Source organism: Coenobita brevimanus, chromosome 71 (assembly GCF_032717465.1).
Source record: "Coenobita brevimanus isolate Jiangsu-jjx chromosome 71, ASM3271746v2, whole genome shotgun sequence".
Lineage (NCBI taxonomy): Eukaryota > Metazoa > Arthropoda > Malacostraca > Decapoda > Coenobitidae > Coenobita > Coenobita brevimanus.
Window position 1 is genome coordinate 52809025 of NC_137024.1, and position 23178 is coordinate 52832202.

General features: G+C 41.1%; 1 protein-coding gene across 1 annotated transcript; it reads right to left on the minus strand.

The window, feature by feature from the left end:
• Window positions 1–6: 6 nt before the first annotated feature.
• LOC145406779 (UPAR/Ly6 domain-containing protein crok-like) lies at window positions 7–20958 on the minus strand. Its single transcript, XM_080277875.1, has 3 exons — window positions 20892–20958; window positions 19959–20114; window positions 7–540 (listed from the first exon to the last, which is right to left on the minus strand). Exons 1-3 carry the CDS (start codon window positions 20956–20958, stop codon window positions 305–307), a joined length of 459 nt encoding a protein of 152 aa, XP_080134001.1. The 3' UTR covers window positions 7–304.
• Between the last annotated feature and the right edge of the window lie 2220 nt (window positions 20959–23178).

Genomic DNA, 23178 nt, shown 5'->3' on the forward strand with positions numbered 1-23178 from the left:
CTTAAAAACACTAACTACAAGGAGAGTCCATTTAATCCCTTCAACCCAAGAGTGTACTTTGGTTATTTTGGCCTTCAGACTGAAGAGATTAGGTACAATCTTGATAAACCCTTCGACCCAACATGCTTTCTATTTTATTCAGGCTACCCCACACAGTTTTTTTCAGATTAGAAGGGACATCTCAGACTGCAGATGCTAATAGACACATCTATCTGCATAGTCTGTCATACAGGCATGATTTGCCTACTGCATAAGTAATGCCATTTTACATGTAGCTACCAGTATGTGTGTAAGTGTGGACTTATTAACTGAGAAGCCAGTGAGTCACCATCACCAAACTGGAAGAGAAGGCAGCCACTGCTAAACTAGTACTGTGAGTGGCACAGGGAGCAGCGTTGCAGCCATCCTTGTCATTACAGGTACAGTATTCCATGTGGATGTTGAAGGTACCAGAACGATAGATGCAGTACCTTGCGTCCCCACCAACTCCTGCTTCACCCAGACGAGCACAGTCTCTCTTGTACCTCCAATGGCCGTTAACTTCACCGTAAGAGAAGTATTCATCACATTAGAAAAAGTCACTTGTTCTAAAACTCTCTAAGTGTGAAAAACATACCCATATTGGTATGACAACCACAACACTCAGCCAATGAGTCACCATGCACTCACAGTCTGGTGTGCCATAACAGACCACATGAAACAATTTTATTACACCAAACTAGGTAAGCTACATTTAGTAGAAAACACTTCCATATCAAAACACTCCCAAGACAACACAAACCTTCACTTTACAAATGCTGTAGAAACTAACACACTTTACGACATGCATCATAAGCTGTTCTTGGGATGATTGCAATTTGTCATGTAGGGCAGGCTGAAAACCTAAAATTGTTTTGGTGCTCATCATGGCTGTGCTAGAGCAGTTACTGACCTGGAAATCTGCATATCCATATTTCAACAAACTCACTTCTATCTCATACCAAAAACACTGGTCTTTGATGAAATAAAAACACATTTTTTAATGAAAAGTGAACATATTCAGAACATTCTAAAAGCTAAACAATGGTCCATTCCAACCTAAAAACAGACATATACTGTATACTTCACCACATTCTCTTAGGCCAGTAGGACCAAAAATCAACTGATAAAACAAAGAAAAGAAAGTGTTTCTTGCAAACCAGGGGTACTGCATTTTTCCAAAGCTGCAGCTTACAGTACTTGTTAACCCATATCTGCCAGGGCACAGTTATATCCGATGAGAAATTGGTGGGCCAGGGATGCCGAGTGTCGGATATAACCAAAAGTGTTTTCGCGCAACAGTCTGAAATGGCCGCCACTTGATCTTGTCACCAAAGGGTTGAGATAGACTCCCGCCACCCGAGGCAAGCATACCTCAGTCGTCTCTGTGACTTTGCCTGGTGAATGACAATGTTTTCTTAAACCTCTTGTTAGATTCCGTTCCTGCATTACATGGACCTCTTCCTTCATCCGCCCCTGCCAAGCCTCTTTCCAAGGATAATAGGAAAGGACTCAGTGATAGTGGCACAGGGTGTGCCTTGGATGCAACTGTGTCTAGTTTATCTAGTAATGAAGTTATCACACTGAGAGCGATGCCAAAACGAGGCCATGCACACATGCACGAATACATCCTGTCTCATACGCCAAAAGGTACTTATATTCTTCTCATACTTACTCAACCACCTACAGACATGGGGGTGCTTTTATTCATAAGAAGAAGAGTTGGTGAGTAACAGTGTTTTTAATTTGGTTACCTAACTGCTATACTTTCTGAGATATTAAGGTTTAAAAACAAGCAATTTTGGGAAAACTGGCCGTACTGAGCTGACAACAATGGTACAAATAGCCTGGCATCTAAGGGTTAAGAACAATCACCATTACATTATTTAACCCTTCCACTTTGAGTGTTTCATTTTGGCTGGATGTCCCACACACGGGGGTTTTGAGCTATATGAAGATAACTATTTTGATAAAATATTCCTCACCATAAAACAGACCATAATTTCCTGAGTATAATGATGTTTAACATAATGTTAAAAAAAATAATAATTACCTGTGTTGTGAGCTGTCAAAATCTGTGGTGCTGGAGCTCCTCCACTGCCAGATGTATGCCATTCTGTATAATGATAAACTCAAAGCTGTTCTATTTCTTCTTTTTTTTTCTTTTTTTTTAGCACTTTCATTTTCACTCCCACTTTCATCTGACAACATAATCTGAGTCATCAGACACTGCTTCCATAAGATCAAAGTATGCTGCTACAGCAACAAAACATCTTGTACTGCATGCCTCAACATGCTTCTCGTACGTGATGAAAATAATAGACAATAAATAGTCCTCCCGTGATGGCAACTCCTCAGTCTTGCCACCTCCTGATACTGAACCACTGTTGGGCCCCCAACACTGGTGCACAAATATAAAAAATCCAGAACACGTTTAGTGCCACCTGATGGCTACAGACATTTCCTTAGTGGTATGTTGACGTGAAAGGGTTATTGATCAATAACAGGCCAGTACAGGGTACTAACAGCCTTCTCATACACAGCCCTTGCAAACTCCAAGTTCCGGCAGCCCAGGTACATGCAACCAGAGGTCCAGATGAGATGTCTTTGACAAAGTAGGTACCCACCCTCATGGCATGTGACTAACTTATCAGCAGACTATTCACCAACCAATGTTGTCCACACCTTAACCCTGGTTAACAACAATAACATAAATGTTGTAATACCTCAATACAACCTGAAGTACCAAGCCCAATCAAGACTTCTAAGCCAATATTAATACTATAATTTTAAGTACAGTGAGTCCTCAATATATATGAAAGGGATAGGGACCCAAAAAAAACTTTTGTAATGCGAAATTTCGTATATCGGAACGATTTTCCCCATTGAAATATACATAGAAAGGGGGGGGATGCATTCCAGGACCCCATTGGACTCCCCACTTAAACTTTACCCCTCCTATTTTGAAGTATGCAATACACGAATGCAGTTCTATACTATCGTAAAGACATTAAAAAATAAAACATACAACTAATTACTGAAGTATTAGTACTGTAGTATTAGATGGTACAAGGCCTAAAGCTCGCCCAATCTCCGAGACTCCCTGCCCCTCGTTGTGGCGTCTTACTATTTCCAATATCCTCTCAAGAGTGAAAGTACGATGCTGTTTCTTCCTTGCAGGTGGTCCCCGAATGCTGGAGATGATGCAGGGTGTTTGGGAGGCATGGTGAAATTACAAAAAGGTGAAGAACAGCGACAAACATAAAAACGTACAGCGAAGCTGAGAGTAGAGGACGGACGTAACTCAACTGAGAAGCGCGAGAAAATGTGTTTACCAGAGAGGGGTTAGTTCGTTTTCTCGCCGCAAGCGAGCGCGGTGTGGTGCAGCGTGCCCATTTTGAATTTTTCGTATTTCCTCTCATATCGCTTTTTGTACCATCGAGACAAGAGGCTTTTCATATTGTGGAATTTGTCCTACATTCATCGCTTACGTACCACTGAAAATTCATACATCGAGTTTTCGTATACCGAGGACTCACTGTACACACACGGGCCCATAATTTCCATTTGTAATGGAGACTTTTATTTTGGTCAATGATAATTTACTGACAACAGGTAACTGTCATATGAGGTCTATTCAGAAAGTAGCCAACCTCATTTCTTTCTCACGAACCAGATGGGGGATAGGGGTGGGGTTTTATGTAAGGCAGTGCAGGACCTTTGTGAGCATGCGTGATCAATGCCAGCTGCCATGAGTGACTCATTGGCTGTCGGTCGGTCTGTGTTTATGGTTGTGCACCTTACGCTCATCGCGATGACCATCATGATGACCAAAAAAGTCGAACAACGTTACTGCAATAACCCTTACACCACGGGCTTGTTTCGCTTTGACTTGCGGCTCCCGCGGACATATTCGCACTCCGACAGACTCTTTAAAAATATTTGCCAAAAATCAGTTATTAGTCCTAGAATATTAAAATCACATATACTTATGGCACATACCTTCAGCTTTCTCCTTGGGTGTTTGTTGAGCCTTTGTCGAGTACCATAGGACTTGCGGAGACCTCTGAAGTTGGGTAACGAAGTCTCCACTTTACACTTCCCGACAACTCGTAATATGATTACCACAGCCTGATATTATCACAAGAAACACTAATCTATGATTCTCAAATAGTTTGGAATCCATACTCCCCCCAAAAAACACTGTGAAAGCAATGAAAATTACGAGGGCATATGACCATCCCACTTCCGATCATTTGCCGCTAGTGTTGTCTATTATTCATAAAAACACTCACAGTTTATATTTCCGTTACTATATAACACTTATATATATCTACAGTCTTTATCCATAGGTTTCCTTCAGTAATAGTAGTTTATTGTCACTGTAGGGATTCAATTTCTTTCAGTAAAATACGTAGCATTCACTTTCTCATCTTTTATACTAGCATTGAGAGTGAATGTCACTTTCACCTTCACTCTCATAACTCATAGTATTCATACATGCTAGAGTGAAACTTTCACTTTTATTACTTCTAGTATATATACTCGTATTCTTATAATACCACTCATTTACATTTCTATTTACGTTCTCTACTTTATTTACATTATTTACATTTCTATTTTATTTACACTGTGTTATGCAGTCACCTGAAGTAACTTATAAAACTATTTTCCACTGTTCACTTATATTTACATTCATTGCTTTCTTGCTGTTTACACATTATTTACACTTTATTTACAATTCCACTTGCACTGTTTTACTCAATAAAAAGATCATAGTCACTCTCTATCAATTGTCAGCCCTTTACCTCTTTCCACACGAGGTTTAGTAGGGGGCAAAGGTCACAGGGCCCTTTGCATGGGGCTATAAAGCGACGGAAGTTAGCAGGAGCAAATCAGACATACTCCCACTTTCAAAGATGACAGTGAACTGATAGTGGTGGCCTCCTGCCACCTGGCTAAGGTAGGTCCAATACTACCAACTTCAGCCCTATGAGACCTGCTAATATATAGCAATGAAATTACAGGTGGCTTTACATTGAGTAGACAAGCCTAATGGTTTCCTGTAAGCCAAGAAACCATTTACAACACTGGGTGGTAACCATATAACCAAACCATACGTGCTCCCTACGTGTCAACAAGTGGGTTGGTGGAGGGTTAGTGTCCCTCCTCGTAAAACAACTAACTCAAAGTCAAATGGCCACCCCTTACGGGATTATGGCGTCTGGCAGTAGATAGATAGATAGAAATGATTGGCAGGAAACCAAGACAATACATAATAAATTAGGTAGTTCCAGGTGAATGTAAATATCACTTCGGCTTCTCCCTTCCCTCCTTATATGTATATTTAGTACGATAATAGATTATACGGCATATTTCAAGGGGAAATAAACAGCGAAAATTAGCGAACGAGTGCACGTGAGGTGTTGTCAGGTGATAATTAGCCAATTCCAGGTGTATGGCACTATCACTTACCTTATTTCTTTTTTGTATATATTATTTGGTATAAGAATAGGGCATAGGGCTTATTTCAATGGATGAAATCAGTGGAAAATTCCAGGGAAGATTTACTTAGCGTAGAATACAGTGTGGTGGTCTGCAATAATTAGGTAGTTCCAGGTGAATGTAAATATCACTTAGGCTTCTCCCTTCCTTTCTTATATATATTTTTATTATGAAAATAGATTATACGGCATATTTCAAGGGGAAATAAACAGCGAAAATTAGCGAAATAGTGCACGTGAGGTGTTGTCAGGTGATAATTAGCCAATTCTAAGTGTATGGCACTCTCACTTACCTTATTTCTTTCCTATATATATTTTTTGGTATAAGAATAGGGCATAGGGCTTATTTCAATGGATGAAATCAGTGAAACATTCCAGGGAAGATTTACTTAGCGTAGCACGGCCGGGCAGGCGAGAGGATAGGGTAATGGAGGGGAGGTAGGGAGGGGAGTCAAGAACGGGGAGAAATGGCTAAATTGTCAACAATGGATGGGAGTACGGATGAGATTAGGAGTGCTGACTAGTGTTGGACACTGGCAATACTGATAGATGATACAAGCCACCACTTGAAAGCCCGGGCGAATTCAAAATAACACAGAATCACAAAAGTGTCACCCCGTGGTAAGAACCCTTGCTCCCAAGCGTCACGAAAGTGACGCCCCGTGGTTAAGGGGTTAAAGTAGGTGATACCCAAGCTGGAACTATCAGGAAGATCCAGCTAGTTCTGGGGACTGAAGCCATGGAAGTGAAGGGTTCCCAATTTGATACGAGAGAAGACATCACGACGAACGCGACAAAGCACCTGCAGGGGACACCGAAAACCAACTCTGAAAAATGTTTCAGGCAGTGGAATGAATGCTGGGCTGTGTGTGTCAAGTCAGATGGGGCCTACTTTATGGGGGATTAGTGTCCTACTTCAATGGGTTGGCTAATTATTTTTTGGGGGCCTAAGGTCAGACACTTTCTGAACAGATCTCAGATTACCTAGGGGTCCCTACTCAATGTAGGGATGCCTTATGGTCTTTACACTGAATGACAAGCCAAATGGTTTCCTGTACCCAGGAAACCATTTACTACGCTGGGTGGTAACCACATAATCAGGGTTTTGGGCCGGGTTAAGTGTTCCCCAGATTCCCCTATGCAAAATCACTTAATCATGGCAGATGTTTCGGAAAGCCTCGAAGGGCTCAATACTTGTCCAGGGCCACAACTAAATGGGCAAATTTTCATGGCCATGTGGACAGCGTTACCAAGTTGGCATTTTTTCTGCTGAATCTGGAGGTTTTGTTTGTAATCTAGCTGGTAAAATACTGGTTTAGTGGGCTAGCGGGAAATCTAATGGGATTTCATTCTTGACTGACGGTTTGCTATTGGGATGGAATGGATATGTCATGCAGTTTCACAAGTTCAACCAATAAAATTAATGAACTTGTAATCAGTCTGCCACCCACTCATAAATATGTACATACGTTACACTACTGCTTACGTTCAGTTCACGTTCTTTGGTTCAAGTCTATTTCCTGTCAGTTCGTTCATACTGAACATTGGCGAATCGGTTACTGCCCCCGTTGAGTCAGTTTACTCTACAGTTTTGATTGTGATGGATGTACTGTTGTTTTCAACATTCCTAGAACACATCTTCATTTATCAAGGTCTGAAAATCACGTGTATTCTCTTTATAAATGCACTGATGACTAAGTACTGTACAGCATGAGATAATAAGTAATTTTCATGTTTAATTTCCCATACAAATGGAATACCCTGTTCTATAGTCAGATCTCAGTACTGACTAATGTGTCCATGGAACAATGAAGACAATAGTACTTTTTATTTATTTTTTCTTGCTGTAATCAGGTTAAATGTAATCGAATTATGAAACATTTAATTCTTCATTAGCTTCTAAAACTGTGAATGATCATTTTCTTAGTATTTTCTATTTAACAGACAACGTTTTAAAATCTAGCGGGTTTTTGCCCAAATCTAGCGGTTTAGGGGGTCCAATCTAGTGGGTTTTGAAATTCGTAGTTGGCAACACTGCATGTGGAATGTAAGAGGTATGAATGAGGACAACAAGAGGGTGGAAGTGGTGAATGTGTTCATGAGTGCGAGATATGCCATGATGGCACTGTGTGAAACAAAGATGAAAGGGTGTGAAGTGGAGGAGTGGGAGGGTGTGAAATGTGTAAGATCAGGCATGAATGGGTGAAGAGGATGCAAGGAAAAACTTGGTTTGTTGATGAATGAGGTGTGGCAAAGTGGAATGAGAGGTTACGAATGTGTCAGACCGAGATTTATGTATGTCAAGTTCAAGTTTGAGAAGATGAAAGTGGGAGTGATTGTAGCGTATGTACCATGTGATGACAGGAATGAGAAAGGGAAAGACAGTTTATAGGATGAGCAGGATGAAGCAGTGGGAGAAATGCCCAGGAGCTATAAAGTGATCAGAATGGGTGACATGAATGGAAGAGTAGGCACTGGTCCTGAGGATGACATAATGGGTTGTAATGGAGTATCAGGAGAATATTATAATGGGAAGCAACTGAAGGATATGTGTCAGGAAAGGAGGTTGTGCATTTGTAACTCATATTTCAAACACAAGGATGCACATAAATATACACGGTATCAAGGGAACCAAAATCATGTTGAAAGGAGCCTAATGATTGATTACATGTGCGGAGATCGATAATGGGAATGCCTGCTGATATCAAAGCAGTGAGAGGTCAATGTGGATGTCTGTCCGATCATATGACTGTGGTATGCAAGATCAAGCTAAGAGGAGTGAGGTGGACCAGGAGAAAGAGGAGCAGCTAAGGAGAAAGACTGAAACCCGAGAAGCTAAGGATCAAAGAAATGGCAGATGAATACAGGACCAAAGTAGGGGAGGAGTTAGAATCAGAGAATTGGAATGAAATGGATCTGGACAGCCTGTGGAATGCAAATAGGGATTGCTTAGTTAGGAATGATAAAGACAGTGTGTGGTGTGGCAAGAGTAACAACAAAGAAGAGGGGTACGGCATAGTAGGACGAAGAGGTTAAGAGAGCGGTGGATGAAAAGAGGAAGACATGGCTGGAATGGTTACAGAACAGAGGTTCAACTAAAATAAGAACTGAATATACTGAGAGCAAAAAGCACATGAAGAGACTAGTGAAGAGAAAAAAGGAGGAGGTAAATGATGATCTAGGAAGAAAAGTGAATCCAAACTACTCTCAAAATGGGAAGATATTCTGGAAAGAGGTGTGGAAATGAAGAAGTGACAGTGGAAAGAAATGTGAAAATGTGAAGGATGTAAGTGGTAGATTAATAACCCATGGGGATGAAGTAAGGACCAGATGGAAAGAATATTTTGAAAGCCTGATGAATGGGAATAGAGCGAACAAAGCTGCCGTTAACATGACTGGTTTTTGGGGTGTGCAGAGAAGGAATACCACGCCAGGTAACATGACACTTGCACAGGTGAAGAACGCTGTGAACCGGCAGAAAAATGGGAAAGAAGCTGGGGTTGATGAGGTGTATGCAGAGATGATTAAGTGTAGTGAAGAGAGCAGAATGAAGTGCTTATTGGAGTTATGTAAGAAGGCATGGATGAATGAAACTATGCCACCAGAATGCAAAAATGCTGTGATTGTACCCCTTTACAAAAATAAAAGTAAGCAAAGTTTCTTGAGTGTTGTAAGGATGGTACAGTATAAGGAAGAATTGTTACAGAGAAAGTAAGAGAGATATTAGAAGTCCTAGTGAGTGCAGAACAGGGTGGCTTTAGGAATGGCAGAGGATGTGTGGATCATATTTTTTTTTGACTCTGGGCATAGGCTTCACAGCCCGCATTCAAGGCCCAGTAGTCCTCCTACATACCAAGCACCTTTACATGTCACCACTTCGGCGCTAACACCCACCGTCCATATTGAATACATGCTAGGGCTGTCTCATACAGGACTGGTGTATTAGTATTAGCCGTAATCCTTATAAAAGTTTGATGGCCTTTTATTTTGATTATTTATTCATTATACTGTTATTATTAATATAATAATGCTTTATATCATGTTAGAGGAGAGACTGGCAGGAAATCGTAGGCATAAAGTGGTTAAAAGTTAGAAAAATGGGCCACCGAAAAACCAATTAGAAATTTTCCCATTGATTGTTCAGTTCAGCTATCACGCGCGTTTCCTGTGACCAATTAGGCACGATAGCAGGGGTTGAGTGTACACCAGGAAACCATTTTCTATGCTGGGTGGTAACCATATAACCAAATTATGGAGCCTGGTGGTTTAATGGGTAATTATGGTGCTTCAATCTGATTAAGCCTTTGTAGGTTTATATCCAAAGGGTGGTTGGGGTTTATTGCTCACATGATGCCACTCGGCGATGAGTAAGGCTGGTCACTCTGATCTTATATGTCGAGACCAACTTGCCTAGCCCCGGGCTCCTATGCTCTTCATGGGGCAACATAGGATTGGATAATGGATGGATGGATGAATATAACTTCTCTAATGTCTTCGATACCTAAAGTTGATCTCTTCCTGTCTTTCAAAGATATTCCCAAAACCTGTCTCTCAAAGATATTCCCAACACTGACCTTTCACTGTTCTTTCTAAAAACATTAGTTTGTTTCCAAGTGATTCTGTCAGTTTTCTGGTCTGGCATCTGTACGTCATAGCTGAGATTAGACATTTGTGATATACTTTTCATTTCATGCATACTGGCAAGCTAATTTTCACAATGTCTCTATGTTTGCCAAAAGCTTTCCATCTAAACCAAAAGCTCCACGTTAAACTGTAATGCATTTCTATACTGTATTTCATTTTACAGTGTTTTGTTAGTATCAGTATTTGCTCCAAGTTATTATACGCCTCAACTTCTAGAGAGTTTCTCCATTTAAACTGATGACACTCTTTGGTATAGCCTATTTGTGGACGGTGGGGGTGCCCATCATCCACTCACTCAATGTAGTGCTACTCTTCTCCAGGATGACTCTACATTCAGTGACAAGCTAAATGATTTCCTGTCAGCCATGATATCATTTAATACACTGGGTGGTAACTTCATAACCAACCAATACGTGTTCCCTATGAGTCAACAAGTGGGTTGGTGGAAGGTTGGTGCCCCTCTCCAGAGAACAACTAAACCGACAAACAAAAAGCCTCGGATCAGGATTGACCCACAGGTGATGACCAAGGACCAGACAATGGACATGGCAACATGGGGGCAGTGTGTTTGTGGCCATCCCTTATGGGATTAAGGCATCTGGCTAAAGATAGATTAAGAGATAGTTCTTTGGTATACAGCATGCCCATATTTAGATTAGCCCCTTCTAACCCGGTCGCGCATGATTAGTCAATGGATGAAGCTTCTGAGAGCTTCAGTGGCCTACACTAGACTCAGAAAACACTCCCACACATCAGTACCAAGTGAAAAGCACTGAGAAAACACTGATATAACAGGACAATCGGATGTACGTTGCACTCACTGGACGCAGCATGGACATAAATACATACATCCTGGGCATGATGGGGTTAAACATTATTTGACTCCAGTTCATTTTTAACCCTACTTTTCGACTTTATTTAGGTCACTTAATGTTTCTTGCAATATCTGTGGTTTATGAGATTGGGACACTGTCATATGCAAATCTTAAATGGTTTAAGTTGCCTCCATCTATGTTTACATTTCTGTTCTCCCATTCTAGCTTTCTGAAAATGCTCTCAAGGCATGCTGTAAATAATTTTGGTGAAACTTTATCACCCTGACACACACCTCCTTCAATCTTGCTTTTTTCGGAGTCTTTATGCAACTTTACTGCTGCAGTTCCCTGTTTGTACCAAGTACTGTATATGTTTTTGAGCAGTTTAACAATGTTCTCACTTAATCCTTGTTTTCACAATGAATTTATAATTCCTATGTGTTCCACTGAATAGAAAGCCTGTTCATAACTGACACAATCTAAGCACAGTGGTTGATTATATTCTGTAGTTTTCTCAATTAGCTGAATACTGTGTATTTTGAAGATCAGTTGTCGCATATCCACTTCAGAATCCTGCCTACTCACGAGGCTGGTATTCCTCCAAATTTGTTGTTATTCTGTTCATAACAGCTTTAATGAAGAGTTTGTTAATAGGCTAATAGGCTGATAGTTACAATGACCTTTTGAGATGCCCTTCTTGTTTAAGCAAAAATAACTATTACAGTACACCATCTTTTGGGATGTCTGTTCTTCTCTATATGTGTTGCCGATTCTGGGTAAACATGGCAAATGCACTCTGCCATATACTTAGAAGCTCACTGTATATGTATCTTTTAATTTAATTTATCATTTGCACTTATCAAGACGTGATAACTTTAATTCTTTGCGGCTGGAGGGAAGCAGCCGCCATGTTTGCGATGACGTCAGTATTCATACTGCAGATGACGCTCCAATCCATCACACAACACTTTACTGGTAACAGACATAATAGTTGTACCTACATGGCCACTGCAGATCCAAACTACCCCCTTCAGGTTGGTTGTGAAGGAATACTTTTCATGGTGCAAATGGGTGGTACCTATTAGGTAAGTAAATTGTGGTGAAATCGACTAAAAGTAGCTTACAGGTACACCATTCCTGAGCTGTGCTTGTACCTCATGAGGTGGAAAGTCTTTAATGTATGGCGTACAGTATCAGTTCTGTGAGTTTATTATGGTATTATGCTCATGAATATTTAATATTTGGTCTCTTCATTATTAGTTTTCTGAAAGAACAGTTTCAGTGAGTGACTCTGAACTTGATTGTAAAGTACCTTCAGGAGAGTGTGATGAAATACCAAATCGGCAGTCATTTACCGAACCAACACCGAATCGGCACTTTTAATTGGTAAGTGTTATAGATTTTATCACCTCACTCTCATCTTAAATGTCAGGACCAACTGCCTAGCCCCGGGATCCTACGCTCCTCATGGGGCAATGTAGGATTGGATGATGGATGGATGGATAGGTTCATACCCACCTGATTATCTGAAATCCAGTCAGATTTTTGTATTTCATTTTACTTTATTAAAAATCCAGATTCACAGTGAAAAAGTGCTAAAATCAGCAGAAGTGTTTCTCCTGTAGCTCAACAGTTTGCCTTGGCAGATTTCTGCTTTGTATAAATATTAATTTAACATACAAATGCATTTAATTGCACTTTAAAATCAGTATTTGTGCAAAAGAACTTTAAAATCAGTATTTGTGCAAAACAGAAGTCTGTCAAGGCGTGTTGGCGATTTAAAGTAGAAATACCCACTAACCTTAGCACTTTTTTGCTCTGAATCCTAATACACTTGACCCTCGACTTGCCGGACTAAAAAGGGGGAAGACCAGTCCAAGAATGGCAAAAGTCCAGGAATGGCAAAAGTCCGGCCCGACATACCATTCCCCGTACTATTACCATACTCTGTCCGAATTCTCCAATATTGTCCGGCAATCATTCTGATAATCTAGAGCATTCTGGAATATAGGCTACCTATGCCAAAATAATTAACATACACAGTACATAAATAATAACACTGATGCAATAACAATAATAATAACTGACACAATACCTGTATTTTGCTAGCTACAACCCTAAGAATGGTTGTTTAGACAATTGTTGATGAGAATGTGGAGGGTATGATAGAAGAAGATCAGAAAGCTGGGGAAAAAGAGGAAAATGAGCAAGGAATGGAGCTCCACAAGGTTAGCCAACCACTAATTAGCTGACCGAGATACAAACATGCAATCTTGGACCGAATCGGCAATTTTAATTGGAAAATATTTTAATCTTTATCATCATACAGGTTTGCACACCTAATTATTTGAAATTCAGTCAAAAGTTTGTGCTTAATTTAATTACTAATAGAAAATCAGGATTCAGAGTGAAAATTTCTTAAAGTTAGCAGAAGTGTTCTGCCTCCAGCCTAACAACTCACCTTGACGTACTTTTGTTTTGGATAAATATCGATTTACAATGCAGATACATTTTTCTTGTACTCAAAATAATTATTTATGCAAAACAGAAGTCTGTCAAGGTGTGCTGATGATCTGGAGGGGAAATATCTGCTAATATTGGCCAACCACTCATCAGCTGACTGTGATATAAACAATGATGATCTATCTATCTATCTATCTATTGCCAGACACCATAATCCCTTAAGGGTGTGTGTAAGATATTTACAGAAGAAATATGTGCAGCATGTGATGTGGTGTGTGGAAGGAAGAGAAGACGGAGGGGGGTGCAAGGAACAGCGTGGTGGACTGAAGAGGTGAAACAGGCTGTGGCACAAAAGAAGAAAGCATACAATGAATGGGTGAGAAATAGGGGCGTGGAAGAAGTTGAGAGGCGGAAGAGAGAGTTATATGTGGAAAGGAAGAGAGAGGTGAAAAGATTAGTAAGAGAGAGAAGAAGAGAGTGGATGAGGAATTTGGAAGGAATTTGAGTGTAAAGTGGAGGGACTGTAAGAAAATGTTCTGGTGAGAAATGAAAAGAGTAAGACAGGGTGGAAGTGAAGTTAGCAGGGGAGTGAAAGATAAAAATGGTAGATTACTAGTGGAGAAGGGAGAAAAAGTGAGCAGATGGAGAGAACACTTTAAGGAATTGTTGAATGTAGAGGATGGAAGTAATTCGAGTATAAGTGGCTGGGGAATGGCTGGGAGAAGGAGGGAGGTGAGAAGACAGGAAGAAATCAGTAGGATAGAAGTTGTGGAAGCAATGAAGAAAATTAAATCGGGGAAAGCCCCAGGAATTGATGGAGTGTGTGGTGAAATGCTGAAGCATGGGGGAGAGATAGTAGTAGAATGGATGTGGAAGATGTGCAGATTGGCCTGGGAGGAAGGTAGAGTCCCGGAGGATTGGAAGTCAGGTATAATTATTCCCTTGTACAAAGGAAAAGGGGAAAAAGAAGTGTGTGGTAATCATAGGGGCATTTGTCTTCTTAGTATAATAGGAAAAGTGTATGGTAGGATACTTATAGACAGAGTTAGAGAAAGAACAGAGAAATTAGTTGGAGAAGAACAGGGAGGCTTTAGGAAGGGAAGAGGTTGTGTAGATCAGATATTCATTCTTAGATCTTTAGTGGAAAAGTTTCTAGAGAAGGGAAAGAAGTTGTATGCGGCTTTCATGGATTTGGAGAAAGCATATGACAGGGTGGATAGACAAGGATTGTGGAAAGTGTTAAGAATATATGGAATAGATAGGAAGTTGTTGAATGCTGTGAAGAGTATGTACGATGGTGCGAAGGCTGCAGTGCGTGTGGATGGTGAACTAAGTGAATTTTTCTCTTTGAAAGTTGGTTTGAAACAGGGATGTGTCATGTCTCCATGGTTGTTCAATCTGTACATGGATGGGGTAATAAAAGAGGTACAAGGTAGGGTAGTGGATGTTGGAGTGGCCCTGGTGAGAGAGGATAGTGTTTGGAAACTCCCTGTACTGTTGTTTGCAGATGATACTGTGTTGTTGAGTGAAGACGAAGGGGAGCTGCAAGGCTTGGTGGATGAGTTTGAGAGTGTAAGAAACGGAACCTAAAGGTGAATGTAGGGAAGAGTAAAGTGATGGTCTTTGAGAGAGGTGAAGTTAGTGAATGTACAGCGAGGTTAGATGGTGAGGAATTGGAAAATGTGAGTACGTTTAAGTATTTGGGTAGTGTGATGAGTAAGGATGGAGGTTTGGAGGGTGAAGTGCTAGAAAGGGTACAGCAGGGAAGAAAGGTTGCTGGTTCCTTGAAAGCAGTGATAAGAAACAGGGAAGTGAGCATGGATGTGAAAAAGTTGCTACATGACAGTATTGTGATACCAACTCTAACGTACGGAAGTGAAGCTTGGACATTGTTGGAAGGACACAAGTCAAGAGTGAGAGCAGTGGAAATGAGTTATTTAAGAGGAGCCTGTGGAGTCACGTGGAGAGACAGGCTGACGAATGAGGATATAAAGGAGCGTTGTGGTGTGGATGTGATAGGAAGCGTTATGAGGAACACACTGAGGTGGTTTGGCCATGTGGAGAGGATGGAGGGTGAAAGACTGACGAAGAGAGTGTATGTGAGTGAGGTGGAGGGAGGAAGAGGGAGGGGGAGGCCGAGGATGAGATGGAGGGATGGGGTGGAGAGGTATATGAGAGAGGGGGGTGTGAGTTGGGAGCAGGGCAGTGAAATGGCGGGGGACAGGGCGACTTGGAGGTGATTTGTTTGTGGCCACCCCAAACGGGATTGAGGCGTCTGGCAATAGATAGATAGATAGACATTTGACTTTGAGTTATTTGTTTTAAGGGGAAGGGCACTAACCCTCCACCAACCCACTTGTTCACACGTAGGGAGCACGTATGGTTTGGTTATATGGTTAGCACCCAGCGTTGTAAATGGTTTCTTGGCTTACAGGAAACCATTTGGCTTGTCACTTTGTAAAGCCACCTGTAAAGGAAAGAAAAGCAATAAGAAGTGAAAGGAAAGATGCGAGAAATAGGAAGAGAGGAGGGGAGGCACAGAAAGAGAATGATAAAGGCTAAGAAAGAAGTAGGCAGCACTACATCAAGTGAGTGGATGATGGTCGCCACCACCTACCACCAATGACGATCTGAAGGGGATATACAGTATCTGCTAACATTCATGCATTTTAGCCCTGAAACCTAAATTTGTAATTACGTTATATTAAGTAAAAGTTTTTAAGTAGATTTCAGATAATTAGGTGTGTATGAGCCACTGTGGCGAAAAAATTAAAATATTTTCCAGTGAAAAGTGCTGATTCGGTATTTAGTCACACTGAGTAGGGTGAGCTGAGTAGGAATGTATCCCACTGACTTCGTCCTCAAGAAAATATATATTTTTTATTACCTATGAATTTTATTGTGTCCAAGCCTCCCTTAAACTTTACTGTGTTATACAATAAACTATTTATAGTGGCATTTGAGAAAGGTAAGAGGCAAATGGGATATTGCCACGAGTTAGGAGCTGGTGGTGTGAAGCAGGTTAATGGCCAAGATGCACTTCATGTATGAAAATAATTTTTTGTGTGTGTTACAAATGGCCTTTATCGAGTCAAAACCTTGCTAAAATTATACTGTGTTGTGCAGCAGACTGCTTATAGTTTTATATGAGTGAATAATGGCTGGACTTTTTTGTTGCAAATCCTGGACTTGTACGGCCATTTGTCTGGCATTTGATAATACTGTCCAGCCTCAGCCCGTGTCTGGAAAATTCGAAATCCGGGAAATAGGGGTCCGCCAAATTGAAGGTCGAGTGTATTCTATTAAGTTAAATTAATCATAGTTTTTTTTACCGAATTTCAGATAATTAGGTGTACAGTATATGAACATATATGGTGAAGAATATAATATTTTCACAACAGTAAAGACTGCATTCCAGCACTGGGAACTTCCGATAAGCAGCCAGCCGCCACTACTTTCGTTTATTGTTATTGGCTGGTACATAAAGGAATAATTTCCCTGGAGTGCTTTTGTCTATGCACTTACACACTGGAATGAAACATTAGCAATTATTCCCCTTGTCACTGGGCATTCTTGGAGGTCAGAAATAAGCACAATGTATGCAGGCTAAACGTAAACAAAGTAGATTATGCTGCCTCAGTGTGAGCAGTGGTGTCACGTCCAATCAGAGGCCGTTTTAGAGTCATGTGATTTTTCAGCTACTTTATCTATTATTTTCTCATGTTTCTGCGCATTTTTTTTTTTTAAATAATGGTTGACATAGTTATTTTCTGCATATTTTTTTGCCATACAAGTATCTTACTTCAAAAAAATTTTGACCGGAAACTCGTCTGTTAAGTGGGTGAGTCAGTTTTGAACTTCTGTTCCTGCATCCAGTTGTAAATCTGCTACTATTTCATCTTCTCCCACAGCCTTTCCTTTTTCATACTTTTGAAAGAAAAGTTTACTTCACCAGGTATTAACTCTGGTACTTTACTTGTCAACTGAAAAATCAGCTGTTGGCACTATTGTTTTTGATCCATAAAGTTTTATGTAAGTTCTTCAACTCTCTTCACCATCTTCTCTCTGCACTTAATGTTTTCACCATTTTTGTCTTTCAGTGACAATATCTGTTGCTTCACTGATGTCATTTTGCGTTGAAACTGTTTCAGACTTTTTCATTTTTGGTGACTGATTTCATGTAGGTCTCTCTCTCTCTCTCTCTCTCATTTTCTCTGTCTCATTGATAAGCTTATTTAAATCTGCTTTTTCTATTTCGCCTTTCTTTGTTTGTACTTTCATCTCCCATCACCTTTCCACAACCTCAAGCGTCATTTTTTAAAATACAAATTGTTTTTGGTGGTATATTACCTTTCCCTCCTTCCTCTGCTGATTCCCTTAACACTTGTGTTAGTCTATTGTTCACGTCATCAATGTCACACTTGGCACAACTCAGAGCTTGCAATCTATTCTTTATTTCTAACTGAAATGCAGCTTTGTTTTCGCAAACTTTCATTGGGCATACCTTTTTATTTTCAATCAGCTTCTTTCTTTCACTTCCAAAATTGAATCTGGCTTTACAACCCACCATTCTATGGTCATTTCCTATTTTTACTTTGTTGATAACTGTGACATTAGTGACTGCCTTGCTCTTATCTGCTCAGATAGAGCCAGGATTCCAGGGGCTTGAATGATGAGTGAATGGAAGTGTGGCCCACTGGAGTGGGCAAATTTGGGCTGTCTGGACATTGCGACTCCTCACTCTGCTCTACAGTAGGGTGGGGTATGATGATGATGATGATCATACTCCATTTGGGCTTTTCCAGGTCCACAGTTCTTTTATGGAAGAATGTGTTCATTATTTCTGTGTTACACATTTCAGCAAAATTTATACCATTTCATCTCTGTCATTCCTCTCTCCTACTCCGAATTTTTCTAAACGTACTTCTCCATTTTTCAATTTGCCATCTTTTGCATTCAAGTCTCCCATGACTATACAGTAAACCTCCGATATAACGAACCCTTTTATAGCAAACTTCGGATATAACGACCCACTATTTCCAGAGCGGCATGGTAAGTGTACTATAACTACTACATTACATTATAGGTACAGTATTGTATTTCAACTTCATACAGGATGGTATTTACTCTACATGTACTGTATAACTACATAAACCATTGAATTCTCCATGTGAAACTTCACAGGGTATGTTGTGGCTGAACACCTACGACCGAATGACTCCACGGATATAGCGACCTTGGGTTGGCAATCCCTCGGTTAATAACGACCATCGGATATAGCGAACTTTCGGATATAACGTCCCATCCCTCCCCCCAATTAGTTCATTATATCGAGGGTTTACTGTAGTTATCTGGTCTTTTCTTCTTCCATAATCTGGCAGATGACACCATGGAATGTTTCTTTTCTTCATCTGTGCTCTAAGAAGTGGTGCATATACTTGTAATATTTTCTGGGTGTATCTTCTGCACAGTCCAATTACAATCCATATTAATCTGTCAGACACATTGCTGAATTTAATAATGTTCTCTGCATGATTTCTATTGATCAGAAATCCTACAGTACACCACTAACTCTCATACTGTCTCCACCTGTGGTAAATAGGTGGTTGCTGAGTAGGAATATTAGGGTTTCTTCTTTTCTGTGGATCTCCCTCAGACCTATAATATCGGATATCCCAACTAATATTTTCTAATTTAGTTATTATGGTATCAAGTCTGTAATATTCTGTGAGGTTCCTTACAAATAACAACGGTTAAAATGAGACTGCCCTAGCATTTCTTCCACTACATGCAGTGGTATGGCAGCCACTGCAAAGTTGCTGAGTAGGAATATTAGGGTTTCTTCTTTTCTGTGGATCTCCCTCAGACCTATAATATCGGATATCCCAACTAATATTTTCTAATTTAGCTATTATGGTATCAAGTCTGTAATATTCTGTGAGGTTCCTTACAAATAACAATGGTTAAAATGAGACTGCCCTAGCATTTCTTCCACTACATGCAGTGGTATGGCAGCCATTGCAAAGTAGTGACATGAATCAGTGTGTAGGACCAACTTCTGGTAACGAAGGTTGCTGGGTCTCAGAGGTAGGTTTCCTGACCTAAGCCCATAAATGAATGCATAATAATATACCATAATCATCTAACTTCAAAAATACGTTCCAGTCATAAAAATGCACTCAATGAACGTATCCTATACTGTATATACAGGTAATTATTGTAAGACACTACAATTACTCAAAGTATCAATGCTACTGGAAATTTCTAATCCTACTAGAAGTGGTAGTTAAAGTGAATATAGAGTCCCACTAACCAAATCATTAGGATACTGTACAAGTAACTTTACTGGCTATGGCAAACTACATACCAAAAAAGTCACAGCAAAAGTAACTTCACAGCTATTAATTTTATTACATTTCTGGAACTGTAATGGCTTAATTACAAACAACAAACAACTACACAGCAAAATGGGACATTCTTTGTTTAATAACATGGTCTTACAAAAGTTACTGACCTTTCATCCTAATCTTGCGGCACATTCTTGATGGAATGCCAGGTAAGTGTGGCAGCTCCTCAACAATGCTACAGTCTCTGGGATTAGCTGTTGAATTGTCAAATGGATCACTGCAGTGGGGGTCCAGCATACTATTGCAGAACCAGCATTTGATTCCTGTTATTCAAAAGTCAAGTTAGCACCTACAGATACTGAACTTAACAAATCTATCTATTGCCAGACGCCTCAATCCCGTTTGGGGTGGCCACAAACAAATCGCCTCCAAGTCGCCGTCCCCCGCCATTTCACTGCCCTGCTCCCAACTCACACCCCCCTCTCTCATATACCTCTCCACCCCATCCCTCCATCTCATCCTTAACAAATAAGCAACAAAAAATCTATACAAGATCTACATACTATCTGACTATCCTCTGAGAAGAGGTCTTAATCAGCAATGGTAACTCTTTCCTTATCACACAGTGCCGGTGCTCCCTCACAATAAATGAACAAAGTACCTACTACAGTGAATACTATATTTTCTTTTCTCCACTTGAGTAGGGAAGAAAGAAAGTGTGCCAGTGTTATGGAACAACTCTGAATGAGCTCTAGACCTCTGTGTTTTCTCTACATTAGGATCTCACAAATAACGTCTAACAGCTTCCAAAAAAATCATAACTAGTGAAAATGTTACATTACTGGCAGAAAATATTTACCCACATTTAAGGGGCTGATTTTGCTTTCCAGAGTAATACTTCAGAGGTACAGCCCATGCTAATAATTTATATGGAAACCATCTCAGGAGTACCCAAGACGTCACGGCTACGGTACACACCCATCAACGATTTTGCTCAACAGTGTACACACCCTCCTGTGCAATGTAAGTAAAAGTTTCGGCCATTCATATTTTCAATTCTATCAATAAAACTGCTTGCAGTTCAAAACAAACTCCCATACCTTCAGTCACTGTCACCAGGTACAACCCACAGATGAGGAAAACGATGAGACTGGTGCTGATATACATTTCAATTAACGTTCTCCAATACGACTAGTGGACATCCACATCCCCTACTCCAACGCTGACTAACACTGTTGCCACTTGCCACAGTCAGCCACGGTTCCAGGACCAGTGTTGCCAAACCAGTGGGGCAGCTTTGACGTCACGTTGCCATGACAACGGTCGCTGCTACTAAACGAACATCTGGTGGCTTTCACAATGTCGTCCCTTCTTTCTTTTCTTATGAAGAAAATCGATGACAGGGAGTGGGAACCACTATGTGGTCATGTATCAGCCTCTTACTCAAGTGCTGTAATAATGTGTAAAGTTTACAACAAATAAATCTACGCAACCACGATGTCCGAAGTTTTTGTGTCAGGTTTGGTTGCACTTTTTTTTCCTAGCAATTTTTGGCATTTCTTTGACGCTTCTTTATGAAGCTTTAGAGCACTTATTGCACACCATACAGCCTTCATACATAATAACGAGTTAAGGCACGTTTTGGCGAGAGAAAGTTTAATCCCGGATCGAGATAAAGTCGATCCCGACAGCTAATCCTGTTTTGGCGAGGCACAGTTCTGGTCCTGTATTGGAGTGATAGATGATCCCGGGTCGATCTGAGGCAGTCCACCTCCCCGTCGTCCCCGAGGTGGACTGAGCCTTGGACTGAGTTGGGCGATCCTGGATTGTGACGTCACACCAAAACAAATATACCGTCGGCTCCTACATTGTAAGTGCCGTATTTACTTGTTTTTTTTTAGTAATATTCTAATAAAATGCTACTTCCGGTTACTGAGGTGGGCATAAGGGGCTCAACTGTGTCTGGTTTCGTAAGTAATGGGACCGTATTGCTGGAAATGAGAGCAGAAGTATTGCTGACCAGATCATCCGTTTGAACTTTCAACCGCCATCGTTTTGTTTACAGTAGGGCCCTGGGGTGTAGCCATGGCAACAGGACAAGCCGATACGAAACTGCCGCCCTTCTGGATCGATAATCCGCCTCGATCCTAATCCGATCCCATTGACCCCGCCAAAATAGGCCTTTAACGACATTTCCTCCACACTTCGACACGGCACAGTGACACTGCCCACGGAGGCTGACATGACCTTTTCACCCTCCTAAAACCGCGAACCCACGCCCTGGGCGTCCCTCATGACTATTCCAATCAGGTCACTTTTAAGCCACGCCATGAGGTCTAATTACTCAGTCACAGTCGACCTAGTCGTGTGCACACGTCACCAAAGGCCTATGTGAACGTCATGTGTACAGAAGCGCTTGATGAGTCGTTGCATGAGGCCTTCCTCCCACACCTGACCCCGTCAAGGCCACAGCCGTGCCTCTTGCCTACACATGCACACCAAGCGCTATCTTTGACAAACCTATCATCACCTACACCGACTTCCGAGAATATTCGTTACCCTCGCTAATCAAGTGCCCGTAGAGCCATGTACATTGTTCCAGCCCAAATACTGTGAACTGTTATGCGACATATGCGACATTATGCGAGGTGTTTTTAGCTCTACTTCTCGCACCAAAAACGCTCGCGACTGAGCGGGGTCCTCATTCCGGACCGGAAATAAAACACTCACAAAGGAACAGGGCATAAAAACTAGGTAGTACACCTTAACACATCTATTAGCTTATTTCAATACACTGTGACAACACAAACAAAGAGCTACAAGATATGATAGGGACAGGGTTACAGAGTTAACGTCACAATAACATATAGCACACATAGCACAGGCAGCGGGTAGAGTTCTGGAATTATATCTCGCTGGTAGAATGTAAGTTCAATATACCCGTATTGTGTCTATAGGCAAAATGTGTATTTAATAATCTCGACCTGATGCACTATGGGTGGAGTGGGCCAAGGGTCGACAGAGTGAGTATTACTAATTTTAATTCACTGTGGTACTAATATTATTCTGGCCTCACTCTTTCACTGTCACTGTTCACCCCGTCTCCGTAGTTTTCCTCTGTCACAGGAGATACACTTAAGTCACTACTGGCCTTTGTTTCCTGGGGCTAACACAAGGCGCGCCCGGGCGTGGGAGGGGGCTCTACTGGGGAGCCCTCCTGCAGGAGACAGTGGACTGCCCGTAGGGACGTCCCTGCCCGGGGTTCCTTCATCAGGGGGGTGCAGGGAGGCTCTCCCGTTTGGGGACCTCGACCTGAGAGGCCCTCATGGCTGAGCCTCGTCAGTGGGGTGCAGGGAGGCCCTCTGGACTCGGGGCCTTGACCTGAAG